Below are 21,305 nucleotides of genomic sequence, written 5' to 3' on the forward strand. Positions count from 1 at the left end.
GTCAGGTTTCTTTAGACACAGACAGTGGTCTCCTGGCCTTCTGGAGAGGTCTCTACTGTCTATTGAGCTTTTGGTCTACCATTTCTGAATCCCACAATAAGACAGAAACAATAACCAGATTGACTGTTTTAGTTCCAGAAAAGAAGAAGAAGAAGAAGAAAAAAAGATATTGAGCAGGGTTCTTGACTACAGGGAGAGCTGCATAGTTTCCTGGAATCCAAGACAGAGGCTCATAGCTAGAGCCCACTTGGGCTTTGTAACCATGGTTTTCCAAGGCCCAACTATATAAAAATAGAATATTTATTTAAAAAACAAAACCTGACAAATAAGCCACTGCTGTTTCTACTTGCAGTGCAAAGTGCCATGAGAGTCCCAAAGCACAAACCCATATAATCTGGTAAATGTGCCCTCTATATAACAAGGTCCCTGGGCACTGGCCGTCTGCTTACTTCTAGCCCCAGGGTGACTCTCGAGGGTGCTCAGGGAATGTCATCCAGAAACCTTGAGAGGTGATCCCCAGAGAGCCTTTCTTGGGTGTCAAAAGCTCTTCCCCCAGCTGGAGAGAATATCTAGTATCTGAGGAGCCCCCTGTAACTTTCCTTTTACCTTCAGCCCTAGACTGGCCCTAAAGCAGGCAGAAGGATCACATTCAGGTGCCTTTGTTTCATGACCTTGATTTGTGAATACTTGTGACCAATGGGCCACATTTCTGATCGCTACCTCCATTTTTCTGTTGAGCCACAGTTTTGCAGGAAGAAAAGCAAGTGAGATTTGGGAAAAGACTTCAATCATTTACAGAGGTAGCCACATACAGAATAAAATACACGTATGGGTTTTATTGTTGTTAAAGGGTCAAATTATATTAAGCTGGAAAGGGTCCAGGTGTATATGAATTTTTGTTCTTCTTTAGCCTTAATTTACCACTTTCAAAGATCCTCTGCTAATCCTAAGGAATAATGACTTCCAGAATTAGACTATCTTGACTAATATGGTAATAAAGAATGTGGCTCTGCTACTTAGCAGCTATGTTTCCTTGTCTATATTCTTGTCTTCACACAAATCATAATCCACAGAGACACTGTTTATAAAGCCTCATAGTATACATTTACAGTTACTTATCATGGTACGCACATCAAGCCAAACAATTTTCCCTGTTAAGAAATGGTCCCTGACGTCTAACATAAAATTTTTCTTTCAACCTCATACCATTTCTTTTCATATCATGCTCGGAGGGGTTGAAGTGTAACTGTGCAGCAATCTCTTATAAATACCATTTTGTAGATTTCCTTTATTTAAAATGTTATATTTCTGAAAAATAGATTAATCTTAAAAGCACTAAAGAAGTTTGCCTTTGAAATTTACCCAATAGTGAGTCATTTTTCGATGTGGCTAATTTGCTTTACTTCCAGCAAAATGCACTTTTTAGGCAACTCCATGTATTCTATTATTAAATTTATTTTTATAGCTAACCTGTCACATAATTATATGTTGTTTAGTAATAGGGTAAAAGCTACTAGAAAAGTTACACTACCAGTATATTTTCCAATTAGATGTTCATAGTGTTAGCTTTCTTCTAGAGTTATAATTCCAATGTTAAAATTCAGCCCAGTTCTTTAATTGTTTGTTGCTGTCACAGGCATAGACAGAGGGAAAGGAGACAGAGGTTAAAAAACATTGAAAACTCCTCTTCTTTGAAGAAGAGCTCGCTGTGGTGCCCCAGCACTCTGCTTTCTAACAGGCAATTTGTTTGATGGACCAGTTACCTGCAACGATTCCATCAGCAGACATTGTGCCCTACATTGCAGTTGTCATAGGGTTATAAAGAGTTGAAATACTTGGTCCTTACTCTCAAAGACTATATAATACAGCCATGATGGGGACAGTTCTATGATGCAGTTCTGTGTAATGGGAGGAACAATGGGCACAGGATCAGAAGACATGAGTTCAAGTCTTGATTTTCATCCTTTGACACCTGTGTGTCCACGGGCAGTTACCTAAACGGAGCTGATCCTCAGTCTCTGCTTCTGAAGAGAAACAATAATCCTCACCCTTCCTGTTCCATTGGATGGTGATGAAGTTAAATAATGTATGTGAACATATTTTGTAATCACAAATGCACTATGGTGCTTTCAACACAAAAGAGCTAGTATACAGTTGTATGCTACCTGCATGCAAGGACACATGTTTGGGGCTGGGGGGGAGGGAGGGAGCAGGGTGAGAGAGAGAGAATAGAAAAGGATTTTACAGAGGTTATGGGCTTTGTGTAGCTTTGAAAAATGAGTAGTGTCTAGGGAAGAGGACTGTAGCACAGAAGTTGAGAGGAGTAGTACCATCAGAGTTGAAAGACTGAAATGAGAACACAGTGTGTAAACCATAGTGACAAGAGCTCTACCTTAAACCCTAGAAGCTTGGGAATTAGTAGGTAGCTACAGAGCCTGGAGCTCTGCACGACATTACACCACTGAACTTGAATGGATTCAATAATTGTTTGAATTCTAATATAAGTTGATACTTAACAGTTTAAAAATGTTTCTACCAACAAATCTATGATGTTATCATAATTGCATCCATATAAACGTGAGGAAACTGGTCTTAGAGATGTAAATTCCTTGCCCGAAGTAACTTAGCCCATGATAGAACTAAAATATGAGTTTATACCACCTGACTCTAAAAACCATGTATTTTTTTCCTTGGTGAGCAAAGAACATTACTCCACTGCTTATTCCCAAAAGAAATGAGCATGGGTATGAATATAAATAATCAGAGACCTGAAGTAGATGAACCAAAAGAATCTGCCCGGCCTGCTCTTGACAGAAATCAACCATCTAGGTTCCTTATATAATTTTTTACTTTCTTAGATGCCATATATGATTTAATGAAGAAAGAGAATCACACTTTGGTGAGTGAGTTTACTTTCCAGGGTTTCTTCAGCTTCCATGAGCACCAGCTCACTCTCTTTATTATGTTCCTTGCACTGTACATGTTAACTTTGGCAGGCAGTATCATCATTATGACCATCATTAGCCTTGATCATCACCTCCACATCCCCCATGTACTTCTTCCTCAGCATGCTGTCAGCTTCAGAAACCATGTACACACTCATCATTATACCCAAGATGCTCTGTAACCTCACAGGCCTGAGTCAGCCCATTTCTTTGGCAGGTTGTGCCACTCAGATGTTCTTCATCATTTTGGCCATCAACAACTGCTTCCTGCTCACAGCAATGGGGCACGACTGCTATGTGGCCATTTGCAACCCCTTGAGGTACTCTGTCATTGTGAACAAGAGGGCATGCATCCAGCTGGTGTGGGAGGCCTGCAGCATTGGGCTGGTTGTAGCCATGACACAGGTTACATCTGTATTCAGGTTATCTTTCTGTGCTACAAAGTTGGCCCACTTCATCTGTGACATCTGACCTGTGATGAAGCTCTCCTGCACTGACATGACTGTCAATGAGATCCTGACTTTAATCATCAGTATCCTGGTGATCCTGGTTCCCATGGGATTGGTTTTCATTTCCTACATCCTCATCATCTCCACCACCCTTAAAATTGCCTCTGCTAAGGGCCAGAAGAAGGCCTTTGCCACATGTGCTTCCCACTTCACTGTGGTCATGGTCCACTATGGCTGTGCCTCCATTGTCTACCCCAAGCCCAAGTCAGAGAACACCAAGGATCAGGGTCAGCTGATCTCAGTGACCTACACCAACATCACCCCTCTACTGAACCCTGTGGTGTACGCTCTGAGGAACAAAGAGGTCAAGGATGCTCTGCTCCGGGCCACTGGCAGGAAGCTTTCCTGAGAAGATGGGCCTGTTTCACAGAAGGTCTTAGAAGATTCTACAGAGAAGAAAAAGTAAAGCAGTGCCCACAGCACCTACAGTGAAAATTCTGCGGCCTACTAAGCAGTGGTTGGGTAGAAGAGAAAAAAGGACTACAAACCCAGCCCCTGGAGATAGGGAGAAGGTTCTCCAAAGCACAAGCAAGCCTGCATCTGACAAGAGAGCATAGATGGTATTGAGCAATAAATATAGGAGAAAGAACTTGATTTGAGGAAGTAGATGGGTTGTCTGCACAGCTGGGACAGAATAAGATCAAGATAGTAGAACGAATTAATGAGGGGAGGCTACTCCAAGGCAGGACTAAACTTTTAAATATATTCTATAACACTCTTTTTGGACATGGGATTCACTTTTATCCATTTAAAGTTACAAAGGCTTAACACCCAATTGAAGTCATTCTTTTATGGACAATTCAAGTTCCTTGCATCTTAGACATCATAAATAAATAGCTATCGGGGCTTCCCTGGTGGCGCAGTGGTTAAGAATCCACCTGCCAATGCAGGGGACATGAGTTCGAGTCCTGGTCTGGGAAGATCCCAAATGCTGCGGAGCAACTAAGCCCATGTGCCACAACTACTGAAGCCCACGCGCCTAGAGCCCATGCTCTGCAGCAAGAGAAGCCACCGTGATGAGAAGCCTGCGCACCTCAACAAAGAGTAGCCCCTGCTCGCCGCGACCAGAGAAAAGCCTGCGTGCAGCAACGAAGACCCAGTGCAGCCAAAAATAAAGTAAATAAATAAATTTATTAAAAATAAATGGCTATCAGAGATAATAAGCATCTACACAATTCATCAGTCCTTGAAGTTTGGATCTTTTCCATATAAGTCTGCATTCTCCCATATGGCCAACCTGGAACTTAAGTTTTCAGGACCATGTAATAGAAACATTTTTGGAAAGTGATTAAAATTCCTTGGCAATTTAATTAAAGAAAGAGGTAGCACCAAGTAATCATATTGGCATTTATATTATGAGAATGTACAAAGGTTATTGGTGATAATATATGTGAATGGTTCACCCAGTTAAAAAAAAATTAGTATTGCCTTTGGAGATGCTTGGAGAATGAAAAGAAGTGTCTAGTGGATGGGAATACAAGAGAGAATCTATAAAAAGGATTAGTCAGGTGAGAGGATTGGGAAGATTTGGATGGGTAAGGAAATAGCCATATGATAACTTAGTGACTCAACAAAAGAAAAAGACTCAAACCATCAACACTATCATTTCAAACCCCCTAGGACCTGAATTAATATGCCATCTTTCACTAGTCACCTCCACTTCCAGCACCCCTCCCCCAGCCTGTTATCCAGTCCCACACAGAACACCTGGTGACTTGTGGCTTCCCATTTCCCATTTCATATTCTCATGCTTTTCTACAGCTTATTGCTACTTAATGGAAATCCCTTACTGCCAGCCTCACTGCCCACTCAAACAGGGTGTTCTCCTTTTAAAACACCAAACTAAAGCATCTCTCTTTTATGAACTTTCTAATGAAGAAGAAATCACTCCCTCACTCTCCTACCTCTAAACTCATACATGCATTATATTACTATAGTGAGCATTTCCCATGATGTCTTTATGGCTCAAAGTCTGAAACGGGCAGTGAGTGATGTTGTAACCAGATGAAGACTTCACTAAGTGGACAGTTTAATGTCTTACTTGTACCAGGTGACCTGTTTTTCACAGGCTGTGTTCTCCTTCCTGTTAATTTCAAAAGTTAGGGTTATGTCCAAATACTGTAATTTCATAAATAGCCCATTATGGTTCAGTCTTTCATAAATTTGAGTATTTTTTAAAATTTGTGGTGGAATCCAACAGAACCCCAAAATAAAGGTACCCCAGGTTTGCCAATGGTCACTTTTACTCAGTAAATAAAAAGACTTTTTAAATTTTAGACTGTAGCCTCAAAAATGCTGCCCTGTTCATTCAACTTTATTAATAATAATCTATATTGGCAAAGTTAGCTACTGAAAATGTTAGGTAGCAGTTTTTGGAAGCCAGCAGAGTAAAGTGGATATAACATAGGCACTGTAAGAAAAAGACTGCATTTTGAGTCCTGGCTCTGCTTCTTATTCACCACATATACTTGAATGATTAGTTAACTTCTCTAAACCACTGTTTCCTCACTTACAAAACGTCAGTTTCTCACGACAAACACGAGACAAGCGGTGTGAAAATCCTTTGTAAATGACAAAACAGGGGCAAATATTCTTTATTTTTATTAGAGTAAGAAAAGCGCTATAATCTCTGTAAACTTCTAATTATATCATCGAAACCCAGAGGGTTCAACCTCATCCATCTGAGGAGGGTACTGCCACAGAGATTTCTGATTCTCCGTTTTTGTCTGCCTGCTATCACTTTTATTTCTATTCCTGGTGCAAGGTCGAGTCTCTTTCTTTAGACACCCTGGAGAATGATGAGGGGAGTTCCGCTTCTGGATGATTAATCCTCCAGACACATCCCAGTCATTTAGCCTGATACAGAGCTTCAGTGATCTCATGAGCACAGAAAGTGATTGTTTTACTTAGTTTCCCCAGACATATTGGTTCCACCCTTCATTTCTCAACTGGCCTCTTTTGTTGGGAAGAACACAAAATCATAAGAAGACTTGAATTTAAGACACACCTTTATTCCTTCCCAACTGTGTATTCCTAAGGAAGTAATGGAATCTTTCCTTATCTACGATATGGGGTTACCAATGCTGGCTCTGCCTTTCCCATTAGGCTATTGTAAGAATCAAATATAGTAGAATTAACAGAGCATAAATTGTTGTGATAACCACAGGAGGTGTTAAGAAATATAATGTATCATTATCCTTATTATTATTAGCTAACATGATCCCTGTATTCTTACCTCTCCAATTTTTCCTGGCTATTTTATATTATTTCACTAATTTTTGACTCCTTCCTCCCTCCCACTTGTACTTAAGTTCTAATTGCTGTTGTATCCATCCTTAAATCTTGTCATGTATTTGTAGTTGCTTATAAAAAACAACAACAACAAAAAAACAACACTTCCAAACTTTGCATTACTATCTTTTGTTAGCAACTTCAGCAGTTAATGCTTGTCCTGCTCTACATCAAACACTTTCCCTCCTTCTAGTTTAGTAGATTTCAAACTCTTTACCATGCTCCATGGCCCTCAATAAGCAATGCATACTGTAACATAACCCAGTATGCATGCATACATTTTCTGTATGTCTGTGTATATATACACATACACATACATATACAAACAAGAAAAACCATTGACAAAACAGTACTTACCCTTACTATATGCAATGCATTTAGATGTTTTTCATTCTAGTCAATTCTGTTCTATTTCATTTTATTTAAGTAATATTAGTGAAGAGAGGTGCATCTAAGACATATTTTGACCAAATACTCAATAACTGAGAGTTAAAATATTCAACGGAAGTCAATGCCTCAGCCCAATATCATCAGACTGTCTCTGGGAAACTGAAATAAAATTAAAATCTTATTTCATAATTTAATAACATTGGAATTTTATTATTAAACATTTGGTAATCATATTTAAACATTTCAGAGGAAGGACATTTAGTGTTCACTGTAGCTGCTAGATTGTTCTAGCAGTCACTAAAACACACATTTGGTAAACCAGATAGATGCTCATTTTTCAATGAGGAACTGAGATTGGTAGAAAATCAAAATATCTTGAAGGTAATATCTCATTTTTCTCTAACATTTTCTTTTCTTCATATTCTTTATTAGATACGGATTAAAAATAATTTATACTGGATACTGTCATACATGATTTGGGTGGCAAAACTGAAATTGTGCTGTAACTCATGTATAAAATATAAGATTCATGGCTTAAGTGGAATTAAGAAGCTAAAAACACAGTGCTGAAAAGTTGTTTTATTTAATATTATAAATACAAAACACCAGACGATTTTACAAAGATTAGAATTCTGATATCTAATTTCCATTATTCTGCTTTGTACAATTTAAATTTTATAAATATCTATTGACTTTATAAGGATATAGTGTTCTTTCTAAAACTAATAAGCAACAAACTATTTCAATATTTATATGAAATATTATTTTCCTATTTGACTATTTAAAACTCTTAAATTTGTCCAGAAAATTAACAACTTTCACAATATTATCAATTATTCTTGCATTTTACTATTGTAATAATAAATGAAATGTATACTTCAATTGCTTGATAGAATTTTATCATGAAAAGCATATAAAGATATTTCAGTCTAAGTCACAGTCTAAGTCACAGATAAAATGATTAACTGCGTTTGAAAATGCATATTTGAACATTTAAAAAAATAAAAATGACTTGCTTTATTCAGAATACTGATGTTGTTAGACTGATTAGAGACAATAACCCATACTATTAAATGATCATTGTTCACCTACAAATTGAGATGCCAAAAAAATGACATACAAGATTTTGAGCCATCAACTTTGCAGAAACTGAAAACCAAAGTAGCAACCCAACAGCAGGTTTTGACCAAATACCAAAAGCAAAGCAGAACTTTGAGGTATTCCTGGTGTGATCCACTAAACTTAGGGAAAACATGGGGAGATATGGATGCCATATGCAGTGTTGTATGCATGAGTGACACGCCAAGCTGGCTGAAATGGTAGGTAAGTATCTGAGAAGGAGGCCCCCTATTTTTTCTTTTGTCTCCTTTTATTCTAAAATAGCAGTATGTGAATTGGCATTTTCCTGATCACAAAAGCAATACTAATTCTTTGAAAAAAGTTTCAGAAAATTATAAAGAAGAAAGTGGAACGTTTGATTTTGGATGTTCACTATGGCCCAATAAGTACATACAACATTTCTCCTCTCCACACTCCCCAACCCCACCCCTGCACCAAACCCAAGAAGGGAAAGAAAAGATTTTAAAATTAGGATTATATAGCCACTGCTTTAAAAAATGGACTATTTAGTGGACTAGAAAATATGAGTCATGTTGAGCAACTATGAGGCATGATATAGACTCCCAACAAATGTAATCAGATTGATAAGGTATCTTAGAAGTATATGGGAATAAAAACAAAAGTCCAGTCACAAAACTTGGGAGCAACACAAGAGTTGCTTCATACCAGCGATGGTGGAAAGTAAGAATAATGATAAATGCCAGGAGAAAGCAATAGGAGGTATTAGCCCAGAAGAAGGAGCCCTCCCCATCAGCTATTGCTCCCATGTAGGCAGTAACAGAACAGTGTTGGTGGTTTCCAAACAAGAGCAATTCTTGTCTGGAAAAGGCATGGAGAAAGAGGCATGGCAGTGACACAGAGTCTAGCCATAACAAAAACTAGGGGAAAAACCCCATAAATACAGGAGGAAGCAACTAGATACTAGAAGTGTTGAGCTAAAAAGCTATAATATTTTTATAAAGTAATTTATTATAAGAAAATTAAACTCACTTCTCTTGCTCAATGGAAAGCTTATAGCTCCCCACCAAGAAACTGAAGGATTTCCCCCTGAGAAATTCAGCATGTCAAGAACAAAGACTTAGATATGGACAGCTCAATGTCCTATGTTGAAAAAGTAAGCTTACCCTAATAAAGCCAGCTTTATCACATTACCCACCATTATCACCCTAGTAAATAAAGCCCACCATCCAATATATCCCACCTCACCACACACATGTACACAGAGTTTCTAAACAGCTTATTAGTATGTCAATCATAGTTATAATGCACTGAAAGGATCACCAAGCATTTGAGGAAAACCACTAACATGAAAGAGACATCAACCTAATAAACAGATAACAAAAGAATATGGAAGAATCAGATACAGTGCAGGGAGTAGATTAAAATCTTTCAAAAAATACTTATTTAACATTTTCAGAAGGATACAACAAAATCCTTTATCAGAGAAATAAAAGCAGTGTTATATAAAAGGCACGTTCTCAGAAGCAGAAAGATATTTTACAAATTAAAAATACAGTAGCTGAAATAAAAAATTAAGTATGAGAGTGGCAAGAGAAATTTGATGAAATGTCTTGAATAGCAGAACAAAAAGACAAATAGGAGTGAAAAAGGGGACAATATATGAATACTGAAGATAAATCAATATAGTGACTCACATATTGAATTACTACATTGAACACCTGATACTAATATAATATTGTAAATCAACTATACCTTAATAAAAAATAATAAAAATAAAAATTAAGTCTTGAAAATAAAAAATTTTGGTACATATGATCAAGAGCAAATGAGAAAAGTACTATCTACATAAAACCACAAATAAAATAAGGATATTTACATAACTAGGGATACAAGTAAAATTGTTAAAACTGTAAGATAATAGCAGGAAAATCTTTAGATCAATACATTTAAAAATGTAGATTAAATACACAGTTTTAATAAAAATATAAATTAATAGTGGCCTGAGAATAATTAGAAAAATGAATAGACCAATAATCAAGAAAAATTAAAATTTAATCAAAATACACTTTCTACCCCTATTCAAGAGAAAGACATGAGACCAGACATTTAAGAGAAAATATGCACATTCTTTCAGGTCTTATAAGAAGAGGGCAATCTCCCCAACTCAAATCATGAGAACACCAGCTTCAAAAACCTTATATCAAACCAGAAATAGGCAGTCAAAATACAAAATTAAGCACCAATGTCACCTACAGATAGGAGCAAATATTCTAAATAAAATTTTAACAAAAGGAATCCATAGTTTAAAAAAACCCAGCATGTCCAAGTTGAGTTTAGACTAAGAATATTAAGAAGATTCAACATTAAAAGAATCTATCAGAATAATAAAAGTTAAAGGATAAAATTCATATGACTATGTCAAAAGATGAAAAACATAAAACCTTAGATATAAATCCAACATTCAGTTAATCATAAACATTCTTACCAAACTAAGACTAAAAAGAAATTTCCTTTACCTATGAGCATCTATCAGAAGTCTGCACCAAACAGCATATATCATGACAAAACATTTGAGCATTCCAACTAAAGCCAGGAAAAAGACAAAAATGTATACACATAGGTAAGTATAAAACACAATATAGATCTATTTTGTTTGCACTCTTCTCCTATCTGACTTAAAATACAACCATAAAGCAATCAAAACAAAATTATGTTGATGGACTTGTATAAAATTGTATAAAGATATTACACATATATATAACAATAATAGCACAAGAGAGGTGAGGGAATGAAGCTATATTGGAGCAAAGTCCTTGTGTGCTTTGCAAATTAAGTTGGTATTAATAAGAACTAGAATTTTTTAAAGTAAAAATTAATTGTAATCTTCCTCAGGGCAGCCACTAAGAAAATAACTCAAAAAAATCTAGAGAAGAAAAATCAAGGGCATTAAAATGTTACAAAAGAAAATATCTACTTAACAGAAAGAAGGCAGTAATAGGTTGACAAAAGGAAAAAAAAATAAAGAATGACAGAAAGAAAACCAACAGTAAGGGACTTCCCTGGTGGTCCACTGGTTAAGACTCTGTGTTCCCAAGGCAGGCAGCCCAGGGTTCAATCCCTGGTCAGGGAACTAAGATCCCACATACTGCAGTTAAGTCCATGTGCCACAACTACTGAGCCTGCATGCTCTAGAGCCTGCATACCGCAATTAGAAAAGCCTGCATGCCACAACTAGAGAAGCCCACACACCACAATGAGGAGCCCACGCACTGCAACAAAGACTCAGTGCAGCCAAAATAAATAAAGAATTTTTTTTAAAAAAATTGAATTTCAGATAAAAAACTCAAGTACTTAAAAAAAAAAGAAAGAAAGAAAACCAATAGTAAAATGGGAGATGTAGGTCCTACCTGGCCAGCAACATTAAACAGAAATAAGTTAAATAATACAATCAAGACGGAGAGATTGTCAGAGTGAATTAAAAATATATGATCCCACTATATGGTGTTCACAAGAGACAGACTATAGATTCAAAGACATTCAAAGACAAATTACATTAAAAGTAAAAAGATGAAATAAGATATGCCATGAAAACAGTAATAAAAAATGGAATGGATACATTAATATCAGACTAACTTGACTGCTAACTTGACTGTAAGACCAAAGTTGTTACAAGAGAAAAGAAGTACACTATATAGTGATAAAAGTTAAATCCATCAGGAAAGCATAATAATTATAAATTGTACGTGTTGCTAACAACAAAGCCCCAAAGTACATGGAGCAAAAACTGACAGACTGAAGGAAGAAATAGACTATTCAATAATAATAGTTGGAGACCTTAATACTCCATCTTCAATAATGGATAAAACAACTAGGCATAAGATCAACATGGAAACAGAAGACTTGAACAACACTATGAACCAACTAGACCAGACATCCAAGGAACATTCCACCCTATCAAAATACACATTCTTCTCAACAAGGGACATTCTTCAGGACAGAACATATGTTAGACCCTTAAGTAAGCCTCAGTAAATTTAAAAGGATTGATTTCAAACAAAGTATATTTCCTGAATGCAATGAAACTAATTAGGAATCACTTATAAAAGGAAATTTGGAACTTCCCTGGTGTCGCAGTAGTTAAGAATCCACCTGCCAATGCAGGGGACACAGGTTCGAGCCCTGGTCCGGGAAGATCCCACATGTCGCAGAGCGACTAAGCCCGTGCACCACAACTACTGAAGCCCGCGCACCTAGAGCCTGTGAGCCACAACTACTGAGCCCTGGCGCCACAGCTACTGAAGCCTGCATGCCTAGAGCCCCGTGCTCCACAACAAGAGAAGCCACTGCAATGAGAAGCCCGTGCACCACAATACTAGCCCCTGCTCACCGCAACTAGAGAAAGCCCACGTGCAGCAACAAAGACCCAATGCAGCCAAAATTAAATTTTTTTTAAAAAAAGGAAATTTGGAAAATTCATTAATATGTGGCTACTAACACACTCCTAAATAATAACTGATGTGTCAAAGAAGAAACCATAAAGAAAATTAGAAAGTACTTTAAGATGAATGAAAATGAAAACACATCCCAATATTTATGGAATACAGAAAAAGCAGTGTGTAGAGAGAAATTTATAAATGTAAATGTGTATATTAAAAAAGAAGTTCCCAAGTCATTAACCTAAGATTTCACCTTAAAAACCTAGAAAAAGAAGAGCAAACTAAATCTAAAGCACACAAAAGGAAAAAAAAAAGATTGGGGGAAAATAAATGATATTAGATAATAGAAAAAATATAATAATTAAAAAAAACAGAAGTTGGTTCTTTAAAACAATCAACAAAGTTGACAAACCTTTACGCTAAGCTGACCAAGAGAAAAAGAGAGGGGACGCAAATTGCCAAAATCAGAAATTAAAGAGAAGATATTACCAGTGACCTTCCAGAAATTTTAAAAGATAAAAGAATTATATGAACAATTGTATGCCAACAAATTAGACAGCCTATATAAAATGGAAAATTCCAAGAAAGACACAAGTTCTCAAAATCCACTTAAGGAATAGAAAATCTAAATAGACCTATAACAAGAACAAACCTCCCATAAAGAATAGCCCAGGACCAGACGGTCTCCCTGGTAAAGTCAATGAAACATTAAAAATTAATACCAATACTTTACAAATTCTTCCAAGAAACAGAAGAGGAGGAAATACTTTTCAACTCATTCTATGAGACTAGTATTATCTTAATATCAAAACCAGACAATGACATAACAAGAAAAAAAAAAAACTATAGACCAGTATTCCTTATGAATATAGATGCAAAAATCCTCAGCAAAATGGAATCCAGCAACAATTCATTCCTAGGTATATATCTAAAAGAAATAAAAACACACGTCCACACAAAAACTTGTAGATTAACATCCATAACAACATTATATTCATAACACCTACAATGTGGAATCAACCCAAATTTCAGCCAACTGGTTAATAGATAAACAAATAGAGTTTATCAATATATTAGAATATTATTTAGCCATAAAAATGAATGAAATATTGATATATGCTACAATATGGATGAACCTTGAAGACATTATGCTAAGCAAAAAAAGCTAATCACAAAAGATAACATATTGTGTGATTCCATTTATATAAAATGTTCAGAATGAGCAAATCCATAGAGACAGAAAGTAGATTAGTGTTTGTAAGTGGTTGAGGAAAGGGAAGAAATGGAGAGTGGTTGCTAATGCAGGGTATCTTTTAGCGTGATGAAAATGTTCTGAAATTAGACAGTGGTGATAGTTGCACAACTCCAAATTTAACAAAGACCACTAAATTGTGCACTTTCAAAAGGTGAACTTTATGTTCTATGAGTTATAGCTCAGTAGAGCTGTTATATAAAAATATCCATTTACAGCAATAACAAAACACCTGAGCACCTTATAAAAACACAGCAAAAATTGACAAGAGCCTCCTGGAGAATATTATGTCACTTTACTGAAGGACCTAAAGAAAGAACTGCATACATGGAGCCATATCCATTGGTGGGAAGATTTAAGGATGCAAAGATGTCCATTCTTCCCAAGTCAATCTACAAATTCAGTGCCATCCTATGAACAACCCCAGTAAGATGCTGCATGTACACTGAAAAACTAATTCTATAATTAGTTCATTCCTTTATTTAATAAATATTTATTGAGTGCTTACACTGTGTCACTTTTATTAAAGCTGCTGGGGTGCAGCAATCAAAATGATAAACAATATCACTGCTTTCATAAGGCTTATGTTTAGTAATATGCTAAAATAGACAAGACTTTTAGAAAAAATTACAATGGATTTCTTGATCTAGCAGATATCAAGATAAATCATAAATCTATATTAATTAAAACAGCATAAAATTGGCACAAAAATAGCCAAAATTGATCCATACTTAAGAATAGAAAACAGCTGTGTACACATATACTAATTTGGCATATGATAAAGAAGAAAGGAATATGACTAATAGATGCCACTTAGATATAGGCAGTGATGAAGCTCTTTTTCTTTAGATTTTTTTTAACTGTACTTCTTGGCTCTGAACTCCAGTGTGCTTAGAGCCAACAACGGAGGGAGGGAGGGAGGAAGGGAGGGAGGGAGGGAGGAAAAAAGGAGGAAAGGAGGGAGGGAGGGAGAGAGGTAAAAGGGTCTCACTTGATTCTCAGAAACCGATGCTCCAATTTGCTGGTTGGGATCCAGGAATAAGAGAAAATCAACAGGAAAACACATTTTGTAAAGCCCATCTCTTACCCATACACCAAACACTAATGGGTAATGAGACCCATTTAGAACCTCCTGACCCCAACTCTACATCTCATTTCCTCCCCTCACCCACTCAGGCATTTTCTGATGCCCCTTCCAATGGACCATAGAAGTGCCCAAAGATGAGAGAGACCTGTGACCTCTCATTGGTTCCTTTACTCACTACTTCTAAGAAGTGATGCTTCCCCACTCCTACTTCTAGTTCCCTTTTAAATTCTAAAGTCAGTGTAGTCAGTGCAGGGAGGGGAAACATTAGCAAATATAGCTCACAACAGACAGACAAGGTCTTATACACTAGCTCAGACATCCTCAAAGAGTGGTCAGGGGATTCCTTTCAGACGGTCTGTCAGGTTCAAACTGTTTTCATGATAATACTGACATTAATTATGCTTTTCACTCATTCTCTCCTGTGAGAGGAGTTTTCCAGAGGCTACATAATATGTGATATGGCATCAGGTTATAAACAGAAGCACACACAAGAATCCAGATATCTTCTATTAAAGCCAGATGCTAAAAAGATTTGCAAAAATGTAAATCAGTGCCATTCTTCTAAATTTTTTTTTGTTTTGGTTATACTTGTTTTTCATAACATGTTATTTATGTTTGCATCCAATAGGTTTATTGTTGTTATCTTTAAATGAATAAAAAATACTTATAATTTTTTTTAGTTTTAATTGTTACTACAGTAAAATCATATAAACAAAAGCTGTTAGGGTCTTCAATAATTTTTAAGAGTTTAAAGCGTTCCTTGGCTAAGGGGAGAAGGGATGGTGGGATTAACTGGGAGATTGGGATTGATATATATATACTACTATGTATGAAGTAGATAACTAATGAAAACCTACTGTATAGCACAGGGAACTCAGTGTTCTGTGGTGACCTAAATGGGGAGGAAATCCAAAAAAGAGGGGATATATGTATACGTATAGCTGATTCACTTTGCTGTACAGCAGAAACTAATACAACATTGTAAAGCAACTATAATCCAATAAAATTTTTAAAAGAAAAAGAAAAAAAATAAAGGGTTACTTGATCAAAAAGTTTGGAATGATGCCAGCCTTCTAAGAACAAGCTTCATCATATCAACATGAACCGGTAATGAAGCCCTCAGTAAATATCACTTGAATAAATGAGTGAAATAAAGAATTGATATATTAGGTTTTAAAGAATACAAGTATAGTTAGGTACTGACTCTATAATTTCTTTTTTTTAATCATTTTTTAACATCTTTATTGGAGTATAATTGCTTTACAGTGTTGTATTAGTTTCTGCTTTATAACAAAGTGAATCAGCTATAGGTACACATATATCCCCATATCCCCTCCCTCTTGCGTCTCCCTCCCACCCTCCCTATCCCACCCCTCTAGGAGGTCACAAAGCACCGAGCTGATCTCCCTGTGCTATGTGGCTGCTTCCCTCTAGCTATCTATTTTACATTTGGTAGTGTATATATGTCCATGCCACTCTCTCACTTCATCCCAGCTTTCCCTTCCCCTCTCCCCGTGTCCTCAAGTCCATTCTCTACATCTGCGTCTTTATTCCTGTCCTGGCCCTAGGTTCTTCACAGACTTTTTTTTTTTTTTTTTTTTAGATTCCATATATACGTGTTATTATTTTTATTTTTGGCTGGGTTGGGTCTTCATTGCTTTCTTTAGCTGTGGTGAGTGGGGACACACTTTGTTGCGGTGCATGGGCTTCTCATTGTGTTGGCTTCTCTTGCTGAGGAGCATGGGCCCTAGGCACGTGGGTTTCAGTAGTTGTGGTGTGCGAGCTCTAGAGTGCAGGCTCAGTAGTTGTGGCACATGGGCTTAGGTGCTCTACAGCATGTGGCATCTTCCCAGACCGGGGCTCGAACCCATGTCCCCTGCATTGACAGGGGGATTCTTAACCATCTGCCACCAGGGAAGCCCTATAATTTCTAACATAGCGCTTGTTATACAGTAAATACTTAAAGCATGCATGTTTTCTTCTTTGATAGCAGAACAAGACCCACCAGGCTCAGAACTGGGAATTTAACATCATAGCCCCTGTATGTGTGAGTTCTGGTTAGGAAGATATCCTAGGATGCTGGCAGGGTGAGCAACCATGGCATTTAACTCAATGCATGTAAATTTGTACCACTAGCTCTTGCTAGATTTGGGGATGGTTCTGGTTTACAGGACCCAGAGAGGCTAGTTCTGTCTAGGATCCCCGTGTTGGGTCTCACCTTTGTAATAACTCCAGAATTTGTAAGTTTAAAACATTCTCTTGACCAGACTTGACTTAGAGAAACTAGAGGTATTCTAGTGGATAATAGCAGTCAGTGACTTCAGCCTTTCAGACAATCCAGGACTAAATAAAGACTCTGGGAAAGAAACTGGCACTTACTTGTTTCTAGGCCCCTTTTTCACCTGTACAGTCAGAATCACAGCGTAGGATTCTGCAGGTTGTGCAGTACGTGACAGTGCCACATCTAAGGGAGTGCCATTCACATTTTAGGCATCATAGATTTATGATAATTTCCCGGGAGAGGCAGTAAAATAACCATGGCAACTTCTGACAGCAGTGTCTAGAGGAGGGGATGGAATGTTCTTTTTTTTCTCAAATACACACAAGCACCCTATAGACCAGCAGTTGTCCTCCCTATGCTATTCATGGGAATGTGACTGGCAGTCTGAGAGGAGCTGTCTCCTGAGATGCCATTGCAGGAGCAGAACCCACGGAGGCACCTGGTGTAGTGGAGGGTGTTCCTGACCGTAAACACTTTGGAAGAGTGAGTACACGAAGAGAAGCTGTCATAGTCTGATGCAGTGAGGGTTGAGTAGTATCTTTAAAAAAAAAAAAATTATTATTTATTTTATTTATTTTTGGCTGCATCAGGCCTTAGTTGCGGCACACAGGATCTTCACTGAGGAATATGGGATCTTTCTTTGCGGCACACAGGCTTCTCTCCAGTTGTGGCATGAGAGTTTTCTCTCTCTAGTTGCAGCGCGCAGGGTCCAGAGCACGTGGGCTCTGTAGTTTGTGGCACGCGGGCTTAGTTGCCCTGATGCATGTGGGATCTTAGTTCCCTGACCAGGGATCAAACCCTGCATTGTAAGGCGGGTTCTTTACCACTGGACCACCAGGAAAGTCCCTGAGTAGTATCTTAACCGTGGCTGTGTGAAGAGCACCTTTGACCTCCTTGTTCCTTAGGTTGTACATGACAAGGTCCACCAGGTAGTGAGGATGGTGTAGGTCACTGAGATGGGTCTGTCCTGCCCCAGGGAACTCTGGGACTTAGGCTTCAGGTAAATGATGGAGGCACAGCCATAGTGGATGGTGATCACTGTGAGGTGGGAGGCACAGGCGGCAAAGGCCTTCTTCTGACTCTTAAAGGCAAAGGCCTTAAGATACCAAGGCAATCTTAAGATTATGAAGCAATCTTAAATATGGTGCAGAAGATGACAACATAGGAGATGGAGACCAGGCCCACGGGTAAAACAACGTCACAGACATTGATGACAACTTGATGATCTCACTGACAGTGATGTCTGTCTGTGCAGGCCAGCTCTCGCAGGTACCTCACATCACTAAAGAAGTGAGAGATGACCAAGGTATAACAGAAGGGCAGGCCAAACACATGTTACCTGTACAGTGTCATGTCCAGGCCAGTTCCCAGTGACCCAGATGGCAACTGGCATAGGCCTCTTACTTAGGGTGACTGTGATGGTGAATTTTATGTGTCAACTTAACTGGGCTAAGGATGTCTAGAGATTTAGTTGGTAAAATATTGATTCTGGGTATGTCTGTGAAGGTGTCTCCAGAAGAGATTAGCATTTAAATCAGTAGACTGAGTAAAGAAGATCACCCTCACTAATGTGGGCAGGCATGATCCAATCTGTTGAGAGCCTGAATAGAATCAAAAGGCAGAGGAAGGGCAAATTGTCTCTGTTTGAGCTGAGACATCCATCTTCTCCTGCCCTCAGACATCAGCGTTCCTGGTTCTCAGGCTTTCAGACTGAGACTGGGATTTATACCATTTGCCCCCTGATCCTCAGGCCCTCAGACTCAGACTAAATGATACCACCAGGCTTCCTGGCTATTCACCTTTCAGAGGGCACACTGTGGGACTTCTTGGCCTCCATAACCACATGAGCCAATCCCTATAATAAATCTCTTACATATATCAATATATTTTCTCTTGGTTCTGTTTCTCTGGAAAACTCTAATACAATGACTGAATCCCATAGTGGGGTTGCAGATGGCCACATGGTGTTCATACTGCATGGCCATGAACAAGAAACAGTTGTTGGTTACAGACATGAAATAGCTCATGCATTCAAGAGCTAGATGGCATAGTCTTGAATGGCAGTGGGCTCAGGAGGCCAGACAGAATGTAGGGACCAGAGTGTAGCAGGTCCCAGAGATGAACAGCATGCTCAGGAAGAAGTACAACAGAGTATGGAGGTGACAACCCAAGCAAATGATAGTCACAATGACACTGCCAGAGAGAGTCAGCAGGTACAAAGTCAGAAGGATAAAAAAAAGAGAACAAGGCTGTGCTACCACCCAAAGCTGGAGAAATCTTTAAAGAGAATCTCAGTAACAGCAGTAGAGTTTGGTCTAAATTCTAAGGAAGATCTGGATCTGAATGAACTGGACAAAGGAAAAGGAGAGGTGAGGTTCTAACTATACAACAGATTACACAGTACTCTGAGCAGCACTATTGAATAATGTCCGAGGCTCAGGGGAACATCAGTGCTCTTCCACTGGACAAAAGCTCACCATCCTTGAGAACAAATTAAGAAGTTTTTCGTGATTTACTAAATTTAGGACAGGAGTTGGAGGGAGGGAAAGTTTCAACGTAAGATGAACAGCAGAATTATGAAAACAACTACCTTACTTGACCATTAAAGAGGTGGGTTCAGGTCAAAGAAGATGCAGGTGTTGAGTGAGCCTGGCACTTTAACACCTTCTGTACTCATCCTTGATCTGGGCCTTTGATGACACAATGAGGAGGCAGCAACACAGGGAAGGATGATGAATATCTGGGATTGATCCATTCGTCTCTGTCAATGTGACTGCCAACACAAAGTATGTGCCCCGGAAGTGTGCCAGAACAGTATCCTGAGTCCTGGGCTCTCCTTTCCTTCTTCTTTGTGTAGAGAAGATGACTAGTACTTGGCCAGGCTTTGGGAGGGCCATTCAGGCTACGCTACTAGCCATGTTTCCAGACATGGAGGTCAATGCTCTTTTGAAGTAAATTTTGACATGTCTCTTTCTTGATCTATAGAATATACTCCCTAGAGAAAAAGAACAGTACCTGGTGTTAATAAATAATGTTGACTTTCTCTAAATCTCTTCTTATTGGGAAATTTTTCAATGAAATGGTTTACATAGAGGTGAGTGAGTTATTTTTCAAGAGTGTTTTTTTCTGCCCCTAAGCCTATACTTCATAACAGTGGCTGATAATGTCATCATTGGGACTATAATCTTTACTAGCTATCACTTTCACATTCTCCCTGTGTTTCTTTTTTAGTGTCCTGTTTCCTTCAAAGATGTTCAGCATGGGCACTATCTCATTTTGCTTTCAAGTCTTGTAGGCAAGAATCAGTATCTGATTCTTGGAGGACTGTGAGACACAGGTCATCATCTTCTTTGCTTTCTTATCACCAACCCATAGCAGTAATGGGGTAATACCTTTTCACTGGCACCTGCAACCCACTCTTACTCAGTTCAAGAACTGGAGGACCTGTGTCAGGCTGGCATCCTCAGTGTGTGCAACAGGGTTGCTTCTATCACTGGTTCAGGTTGTGGCCACTCTCTAGCTAACCTTTTGTGATCCACTCACTGATCATTTTCTCTGTTATGTCTAAGTCATGTTGGACCTGGTTTCTGCTAGTCCAATCACTGATTCTGTCACTGACAGTCTTCTGACTACTACCTTTGCAATTGTCCTTTTGACTCTTATATCTTCATTATTTCTACCATTTTCAGGATAGCATTAGCCAGAAGAAGACATTGCCTCTGTGTTTCTCATCTCACCATGGTGATCATCTGGTAAAGCTATGCCTTTAGAGCTTACTTCAAACATGATAGTGAGATCAGCAAATGTTAAATTAGTTGATCTCAATGACCCACTCTAATCAGAGTCTGTAACACTTAAAAGGAAAGATGTTGGGGCTTCCCTGGTGGCGCAGTGGTTGAGAGTCCAGCTGCCGATGCAGGGGACACGGGTTCGTGCCCCGGTCTGGCAAGATCCCACATGCCGCGGAGCGGCTGGGCCCATGAGTCATGGCCGCTGAGCCTGCGCGTCCAGAGCCTATGCTCCGCGACGGGAGA

General features: G+C 38.4%; 1 protein-coding gene and 1 pseudogene across 1 annotated transcript in view; one reads left to right on the top strand and one right to left on the bottom strand.

The window, feature by feature from the left end:
* LOC116757096 (olfactory receptor 10J1-like) overlaps window positions 1–3,803 on the top strand; it is a 39,664-nt gene extending 35,861 nt beyond the window's left edge. Inside the window, 2 exon segments of the mRNA XM_032638447.1 lie at window positions 2,859–3,043; window positions 3,045–3,803. Of these exon segments, the coding sequence (XP_032494338.1) occupies window positions 2,859–3,043; window positions 3,045–3,803 (944 nt within the window).
* Window positions 3,804–17,633: 13,830 nt separating this feature from the next.
* On the bottom strand, window positions 17,634–19,108 carry LOC116764248 (annotated as a pseudogene).
* Between the last annotated feature and the right edge of the window lie 2,197 nt (window positions 19,109–21,305).

This window comes from Phocoena sinus, chromosome 1 (genome assembly GCF_008692025.1).
Source record: "Phocoena sinus isolate mPhoSin1 chromosome 1, mPhoSin1.pri, whole genome shotgun sequence".
NCBI classification, from domain to species: Eukaryota; Metazoa; Chordata; class Mammalia; order Artiodactyla; family Phocoenidae; genus Phocoena; species Phocoena sinus.